Below are 9,517 nucleotides of genomic sequence, written 5' to 3'. Positions count from 1 at the left end.
ACTTAGCAAATGTCCATCAGCAGAAAATTCCACATTGCATCAGCGAAATAGCTTTGGTGAGGAACAAATAAAATACTTCAGATTAATGGTCCTGAATTGTCCTCAAAGTGTAACGCTTAAAAGGATTTGACACATGAACTGCATCTCCAGCCGCTCCTCTTCCACTGAGTTTGATTCTGCTGTCTTTATGTAGCACAGGTGATTACAGTCTCTATATCGACAAAGAGAACATGAAGCACTGCCTGCACCTAGCAGGGGACTCGCATCACACACAAACTGCAGCATGCCAGAACTAATATTTTTTTGGTGAGGTGGGTGGAGGAAGAATTATCAGACACAACCACAAGGCTTAACAATAGTATTTAAATTAATTATAACTCCAGAAAAAAATCAATTTAATATCACATAGCAGCCATCGTTTAAGTTCTGGCTTACTTTGAGCCAGCACACACAAGTCAAAGAAATAAAATGAATAATTATGCCTTCTAAAAATAAATAAGAGAAAAAGTGAAGAAGGCGACTGATGGGCCTAATAACTCACAGTAGCCCCAGGTTACTGGAACGAGTCAAACTGCTAAATCGGAAAACCTTGGCAGCGAGCTTCCCTCAGCAGTTCAGTCAGTTTATCCAATAAGTGGCTGAACCACGCAGGCCAGAAAGGTCTCGGATCTAATATCACATCATGTTGAGCTGGGGTTTTACTATGACGGGCTTCACTGTTTCAGGGTTAGGGAGCAGAAAACCAAAGGAAACCAACCAGGGTCCTTGCATCATGTTACTATCCAACAATCTCTGCTGCAATGTTGCATATGGACAGGAACAGGGTAGACTGTGAAGGCTTCTGCAGTCAAACAGTCTAATACTCACAGCCAGAGCTCACATGTGAAATGTGCCACCAGGGACAGGATTGTGCCTCGAGCCTATGGAACTGTACCTGGCTTGGATTCAGCCCCTACAGGAGAGAAAGAATTGATGTTGGGGGGTGAAGAAAGTGGAGTTAAATGTTGCTTCTTTTGAATGTACAGTATAGAGAACTCCTCCCAAAGCATAAAATGCCCAATGTCAAGAAATGGAAGATTCCATGCAGAAAAATAGCTTGTCCAAAAAAGCCTATACTAGGACTGAAAGGATTCACTTGCACTGCAGATATTTCATGTAGGGAGCTAGCTAGGGAGTCTTGTGCTATCCTAACTTCGCAAACCCCCCACTGTACACAATCTCCCAAACCAATAGCAATACATCCACCACTTTTTTAAAAATGCTTATGGTGAATGATGTTAGTGCTGTGGGTGGCGGGATGTGGGGGGGAGGGAGAGAGGGGGCAAAGCACTTTCTGTACTCCCACATTAGGGACTGCACATGCTGAAGGTACCTCAGCTCTGCCCCAACTTCAGACGAGCACCCCTGCTATATTTGTGTGACTTTCCATTTCCTGGAAGCCCTTTCCACAAGGATTCCAATTTCATGCCAGTTTTGAACAGTTTCATGTTTTTGACCACATCCAATTGAAGACTGCCCAAAATGACCAGCAGGGAGAAAAGACTTTCCTCCCATCAAAGTCTGGATTGAATTTAAACCCTGGTCTCGGGGTGCATGTACGCTATAACTTAACATTGACCTGCAGCAGAAGTTAGACAAAGATTGTAGTGAAAATCCAGAGTCAGGGCCCAATCTGACTCCAAAGCCAAGCAGTTCTTCCACCTCAGGAAAACTGCATCACATCAGCGTTAAAACTGCAGTATAAATGATTCCTGAAAGATAAGAACGGTCTGCGTACACCACCCAATCCCTAACCAAAATAAAACATTCATAAATAATTTGAGTTTCATTAAAGACACACCGACAGAAGTAAAGCACAGTGTCCCAAAGCCAATTCGCACATGTGCCTGGCATCCATGACTACGCAGGTGTGGTCCCATTCCTCCACTGCTTCATTCATCAAACAAAATCCACATTAAAAAAAAAATCTCAAAGCAACATAAAATGAAAAAGGAGTCCGAAATCATCGATCAATGTACATGCACCCCCAATACCAAAGCGCGCTGGTTATTGTGAAAGGGTCTTTAAGACATCTCAGGTTGTCGGTTGCCAACAGTTATTTTGCAGTTCGTCTAAAAATTCTCAAGCCGGTTTGGAGTCCGTCTCACGTCAGATCTCATTCACATCAATTTGTGTCAGTTTCAGGCTCTCACTGACCCACCCTCCTGGGCGGGAATTGTAGACGGCTGATCTGAAAAGAAAAGCACAAAGGCACACAGAACAGGCATGCAACAGAATTCTGCAGCGCTTTCTGCATAAACCTTCAATGTTTAACCTCATGCTGGTGACTGGGTTAAGTCAAGTCGAGATGTGTCAAGTTTCAGGCACTGTGCCAAATGGGAATGGGGCAGGATAAAGAGAGAAAAAAATATATAACGACTGAAATATAAAACCAATGAGGTGGTACAATGCAGTGGAGAGAGATGGGCACTTTTGCCCATACCACGAAGTTCCTGATTGCCACCTTGTCATTGTGGGGAAGCAGAGAGACAGAGTCAAGGATTGGTATTCCCAAATAAGGTGGGAAGAAAAGGGAAAACAAAATGGAAGAAGAGGCCCCACAGGCCTATTATGATGCACTTCCCAGGAGGGCCACTTGTGAATGGCACAGACAAAGACACTGTCAGCAGGTTACCCACCTGAAGACCAGAGGGCTGGGAAGACAAGTGATGGCCTCAATCGTAAATGAACATAAGTAGCAGGGGTTGGGTGGGAGTGTGAAACAATCAAAAAGGGAGCTCTGATTCTATCCCAGCAAATTTCCCCATATTTTTAGATCCGGACGGTGTTGATTCTCAACGGCTGAACGTTTTTCCCATTGGCATGGCTCTGCCCAGGACTAAAGTATGGGAAAAATTTCCCAGTGAACTTCTCCCGGAAGGTGTAAAGCCAGGACATGTCGTCGGCATTGTAGAAGGTCAGGAGGCCTTTATCGTAGTCAAAATACACGCCGACCTTCTCCAGCTTGGACTTGACGTTCAGCCGGGTCCAGGGCTCAGTGCAGGCGCTGTACTGGTTCCCATCGTGCATTACAATGCAATGGAAGCCTCTTGAAGGTTGGATCTGGATGCTTCCTTTCCGGTTTACAGACTCCAGTGCCACACCGATCATCCACTGTGTTTTCTCAGACACCATCACCTCCCAGTAGTGGACGCCATTGTCGAAGCCGTCTGACCCCAAGACAGACACTTCCACGTCAAAGCGCTTCGGAGAGTCTTGCAAAGGCTGTGGGTGGAGGTTACCATAAGCCACGATGGTGCAGTCATCGGAGAGGATGAGGCGTTGATGAGCCGTTATAGGATCCAATGTCAGCGCTGCTGGGACTGAGGAAAGAGAATTAAAATCATGATCATCCTTTCAAAATGGTACACGCTAATTACAAAATCATTGGATTTTGGGAATTGACATGTATATACTGGTAAATATTTGTCACCGTTTTTTTCTTTCTTTTCTTCAAAGAAAAAAAGAACTTGCATTTATATAGCACCTTTCACAACATCCTCAGTTTTTCAGCCAATTAAGTACTTCTGAAGTGTAGTCACTGCTGTAATATAGGAAATGTAGCAGCCAATTTGAGCACAGCAAGCTCCCACAAACAGCAATGCGATAATGACCAGATCATCTGTTGTTTTTCAAATGATGTAGGTTGAGGGTTAGATATTACCCAGCCCTTTGTCAGTGTAGCACTCCCTCAGTACTGCACTGGAGCATCAGCCTCGAATATGTGCTCCAGTCTCTAAAGTGGAACTTGGACCTACAACCTTCTGACTCAGAGGCGAAGGTGCTACTACTGAGCCATGGCTGACGGTCAGTATTTTGTTGGGATTCAACTCTACAGCTGCTAGTTTCTCTCCATTGACTGCTTTCCACATGTGAGCTTACAGACTGTTACGCCTCCCATGTTTGAACAGTAAAGTCCAAACCAACCACATTCAACAACCAATGTATCAGCATTTTCCAGCAGTGGAAAGTGATCAGTCCACACCAAGTTGGTGCATTTACCCTGGAAGATTTTTCCTCTTCCTAGGCCAGAGACAGTAAGGCTAACTCTTTGCCACCATTGCAGCTGACTTGGTATGGAGATTAATCTTGGCCTGCACCCTACCTCCCGCCAAGTCTGAGACTGAGTTCACACTGGATCGTCCATTTACCTTCCAAACCATTGAAAGAGCCAACACTCACTTCTTTCACAAGATGGATACAGTGGAGAAAAGCCACTGAGATCATTCATGCCAACAAAAGACATCATTTTAACTGACTATTGAATGAGTTTACTAATCTACCTGGAAGACCATCCCAGTTACGAATCACTCTGCATGATGAAGTTTGCCCTGACATCTGTCCTAAATTCTGCTTTCATCACTTTTAACCTCTGTCCCTTTAATCTTTCAAGACGTCTCAAATAAATGTTTTTTCCCCATTTTCCCCAGGTTCAATCTCCCCAGACAAGCAGCATTCACACCCAAGGACCAACAATATTCTGCCAATGCAATTCTGAGGTGCCAGACGGTGGGCTGTTGTGCCTCTCCCTCCCTATTTAGCTAAGTGCCAACCTGGCAGAGTGCTTGCTCACAATGCTGGCCTGGATATAGGGAAGTCACAATGTGACCATGATCAATATTTAACAATCTTGAAACTCACGTTGGCCCAGATTTTTCAATCAGTGGTGAATGAATGGCGCCTGCCATTCATTACACTTACCCACATATTTTCTGTGGGCTATTGCACTGCAATTTGCAATAATTAGACAATCAAAACAGCACAGTGCCCTTTACAGAGGATCTGGGACCTGTGTGAACAGGGCAAGCAACAGCGTGTCTTCTCAACCAATCAGACTGAAGAATCCTTACTGAGACATGTGGAGTCTAAACCAGGAAGTGTCCATTAGAATATTTAATTGAATGTAAAATCATACACAGAAAGTGAAATAGAGAGGGGGGAAAAGATGGGATTAAGAGAGATAAGAGACAAAGAAAAAGTAACACTTTTTTAAAAAATCTCCAACAATAATTAAGTTCTGAAGGAATGAGTCTCTACACGGATTTAAAAAAAATCAGTATCAGAGAGGCTTTTTTTGGCAGGAATTAAGACTTAATACACCATTAAAATGTCACTTGCACTTAAATGGACAAGGCAAAAACTTTTTGCGGCATGGTTAGTGGGTATCGACTGGGTATGTACCATGAAGTCACTCCCTTCATGTATGTGATTGCCGAGTATCTCAGTGAGATACTGTTAGTACAAAGCTCCTCCGAGTGAGGCAGTTAAGGACAGCAACTTTCTGATTTCCACATTTAGCTGCATATGTGCAAATTCAGGATATTGTGATTTACTCCTTAAAGGTGAGTGCTGATAGCCCCATTGCTACTCTTAGCATAAAATCCTGACCAATCAAACAAGCTATAGTTGAAAGCACACACACACACACACACACACACATTTATCACTAGGGGGGAGCTGCAACTCAGTCATTCCTGTGGGCATCTGACCTGCTGAACAGCAATGCCACCACAAGATGGCGCTTCATCATAATTTTCATTACATCCATTATTATACAACAGGGTTACAAGCAGCTTCTTAGTCCTGTCACGAAGGCCCTAGAAACCCCACTTATTCAGCCTTAATTGGGCCAAGAGCTCACATTCACTGATATGTCCTGTTTGTATTTTGTGGTCCTGGACGTTTGAAAAGGATTGTGTTTAGTGATGGATAAATCTTAAATCATAACGCACGGATCTCTCGGTATTGGCAAACTTAAAGCAGATATAAAACAAAAACGGATACGTGAATTTAAACTTTACATGTGGCCCCGACACCTCTCATGCACAACTATGCACAAAGATAAAAGATTGAACATCCCGATTATAGGTCACTTCACATTGAGCAGCGAGTTTAGCTAGTTGTCCATCCCATTCAATTTAAGAGTGTATATATACAGAAAGCTTTAAGATTAACATTAAGAGAGCTTTTGGTCCAACTATCAAGAAGATCGGCCCCCTCAAATCTAAATCAGGGGTCACAATCACTGACCAACATAAGCAAATGGACCGCTGGGTGGAGCACTACCTAGAACTGTACTCCAGGGAAAATGTTGTCACTGAGACCGCCCTCAATGCAGCCCAGTCTCTGCCAGTCATGGATGAGCTGGACGTACAGCCAACAAAATCGGAACTCAGTTCGGATGCCATTGATTCTCTAGCCGGTGGAAAAGCCCCTGGGAAGGACGGCTTTGCCCCTGAAATCATCAAGAGTGCCAAGCCTGCTATACTTTCAGCACTGTACAAACTGCTTTGCCTGTGCTGGGACAAGGGAGCTGTACCACATGCGCGATGCCAATATCATCACCCTCAATAAGAACAAGGGTGACCGCGGTGACTGCAACAACCACCGTGGAATCTCCCTGCTCAGCATAGTGGGGAAAGTCTTTGCTCGAGTCGCTTTAAAGAGGCTCCAGAAGTTGGCTGAGTGTATCTACCCTGAGGCACAGTGTGGCTTTCAAGCAGAGAGATCCACCATTGACATGCTGTTCTCCCTTCGCTAGCTACAGGAGAAATGCCGTGAACAACAGATGCCCCTCTACGTTGCTTTCATTAATCTCACCAAAGCCTTTGACCTCATCAGCAGACGTGGTCTCTTCAGACTACTAGAAAAGACTGGATGCCCACCAAAGCGACTAAGTATCATCACCTCATTCCATGACAATATGAAAGGCACAATTCAGCATAGCGGTGCCTCATCAGACCCTTTTCCTATCCTGAGTAGTGTGAAACAGGGCTGTGTTCCCGCACCTACACTGTTTGGGATCTTCTTCTCCCTGCTGCTCTCACATGCGTTCAAGTCTTCAGAAGAAGGAATTTTCCTCCACACAAGATCAGGTGGCAGGTTGTTCAACCTTGCCCGTCTAAGAGCGAAGACCAAAGTACGGAAAGTCCTCATCAGGGAACTCCTCTTTGCTGATGATGCTGCATTAACATCCCACACAGAAGAGTGTCTGCAGAGACTCATCGACAGGATTGCGGCTGCCTGCACCCAATTTGGTCGAACCATCAACCTCAAGAAAACGAACATCATGGGACAGGATGTCAGAAATGCTCCATCCATAAATATCAGCAACCACACTCTGGAAGTGGTTCAAGAGTTCACCTGCCTAGGCTCAACTATCACCAGTAACCTGTCTCTCGATGCAGAATTCAACAAGCGCATGGGAAAGGCTTCCACTGCTATGTCCAGACTGGCCAAGAGAGTGTGGGAAAATGGCGCACTGACACAGAACACAAAAGTCCAAGTGTATCAAGCCTGTGTCCTCAGTACCTTGCTTTATGGCAGTGAGGCCTGGACAACGTATGTCAGCCAAGAGCGACGTCTCAATTCATTCCATCTTCGCTGCCTCCGGAGAATCCTTGGCATCAGGTGGCAGGACCGTATCTCCAACACAGAAGTCCTCGAGGTGGCCAACATCCCCAGCATGTACACCCTACTAAGCCAGCGGCGCCGGAGATGGCTTGGCCATGTGAGCCGCATGGAAGATGGCAGGATCCCCAAAGACACATTGTACAGCGAGCTCGTCACTAGTATCAGACCCACCAGCCGTCCTTGTCTCCGCTTTAAAGACGTCTGCAAACGCGACATGAAGTCCTGTGACATTAATCACAAGTTGTGGGAGTCAGTTGCCAGCTTTCGCCAGAGCTGGCGGGCCACCATAAAGGCGGGGCTAAAGAGTGGTGAGTCGAAGAGACTTAGCAGTTGGCAGGAAAAAAAGACAGAAGCGCAAGGAGAGAGCCAACTGTGTAACAGCCCCGACAACCAATTTTATCTGCAGCACCTGTGGAAGAGTCTGTCACTCTAGAATTGGCCTTTATAGCCACTCCAGGCGCTGCTTCACAAACCACTGACCACCTCCAGGCGCTTACCCATTGTCTCTCGAGACAAGGAGGCCAAAGATATACAGATGTACTACCAATGACTGAGTGGGTAAATGCACCACCTGGTGTGGTACTGAGCCACACAGACTAGGAAGGCCCCCAGGTTTGCTATGTACTGAGGTGCTGTCTCAGTTAGTCTGCGCTGGGGGTGGAGTTACAGAAAAACAGACGGAGTTTCTGCTTCTCAGAGCCCTGTCCGAAGATCCCAGTTTAAAAATGAACCAGATATTACAGAACATACTGCAGCTTTTTCAAGGTCTGCCATTGCCTGAAGTGATTTTACTGTTCCTGTCATCACTCCCCGCCCTCCCCCTCTGTGATTCATCAAATTCTTCAATCAGCTCCAGGCTACAGGCCTGTTTAGGGACCCAGAATTATTGTTAGATTTTGCATGAGTATTTATTAGAATGATGAATCATATTGTTGTAATAAATCTCTCCAATCAAAAAAACTCAAAGACGTGTGGCAACTGTGCGTTACCATGTTAATTATTTTAACTTAAGTATGGAGATTTTTTGAAAAAAAAAGGATGAGATTCAGCCACGAGCCAGTGAATTGATTAACTATTATGGAGTAGAGCTGGTTAGACAGGTCTTTGGCTGGTTAGTGCCTAACTGCTCAGTACTGGGGAGAGTTTGGGTGTACAGCTTGCTATTCAGTTCTGCCAGTATTTGAATTAATTCTTCACAGAATGAGTGTTCAAACGAGTGCGCCGCCATTTGCAGTGGCGCCCTCTGATAACAGCCGTGCATCCCACGCACCCCTGAGCCCCCGCGATATTACTCACAGGGGCTCATTTAATAGAGGGGATGGCCGCCATCTCCCCGGCAACGGCGCCGGCGCCATTTTTAAAGGGCTTCAAGCCCTTAGCAAAGATTTAAAGTTATACAGGAACATTAGTGCAGATCTTTATTAAATAAACACTTATGGCATGGAGGCACTTCCCCAACCACCCCAATGGTCTTTTAATTGGCCCTCATTGACAAAAAAAACACCTCATTCCCTGCCCAAACTTTCACCCCCAACCTTCAATCATTTGCCCTTCAACCTCTTCCCACCATTCACTCAACCAATAAAAATTGATTGCCTTCCCCCACCCCTCCCCACCAGGTTCTCGCCTCAGACAAAGTTCCGAAGGCACGCGAAGTACTAACGTCAGCCGTAAAATCGGTGTGGGACTGCCACCCACCTGCAGGTAAGTTTATTTACATGTTATTAATGTTTATTTAAATATGCAGATAAAGGGCCCAGCGCCAAGCGGCCGGGGGTGGGGGGGAGGCTGCACCGAGGTCCCCCCCAGCCGTTAATATGCGGTGGGTCCTTCTTGACGTCGCGGGTCGAAGTGGGCCTCTCCCTGCAGAATTTTACCGGCCCCCGCACTGCGAACCGTGGCATTGAGGGGCTGGTAAAATTCAGCCCAATGACACAAATACAGTGTTACAACCAGGTGCAAAAGGGGTCTAGGATTTCCTCTCAGCCTTCACCTGGTCTTACCGTAACAGGGTTTAATTTTAAACACACTATGTTTTTAGCTCCCCCTTGGTGAATCCTTGTTC

General features: G+C 45.6%; 1 protein-coding gene across 2 annotated transcripts in view; it reads right to left on the bottom strand.

The window, feature by feature from the left end:
* Window positions 1–361: 361 nt before the first annotated feature.
* Window positions 362–9,517, bottom strand: part of trim62.1 (tripartite motif containing 62, tandem duplicate 1) — an 82,541-nt gene continuing 73,385 nt past the window's right edge. For both annotated transcript variants that reach the window (XM_068017468.1, XM_068017467.1), the window contains exon 5: window positions 362–3,362. In XM_068017468.1, coding sequence (XP_067873569.1) covers window positions 2,812–3,362 — 551 coding nt within the window. In that variant the 3' untranslated portion in view covers window positions 362–2,811. The remainder of the gene's footprint in view (window positions 3,363–9,517) is intronic.

This window comes from Heterodontus francisci, chromosome 37, assembly GCF_036365525.1.
Source record: "Heterodontus francisci isolate sHetFra1 chromosome 37, sHetFra1.hap1, whole genome shotgun sequence".
Classification (NCBI taxonomy): domain Eukaryota; kingdom Metazoa; phylum Chordata; class Chondrichthyes; order Heterodontiformes; family Heterodontidae; genus Heterodontus; species Heterodontus francisci.
This window is presented reverse-complemented; position numbering and strand designations above follow the sequence as displayed.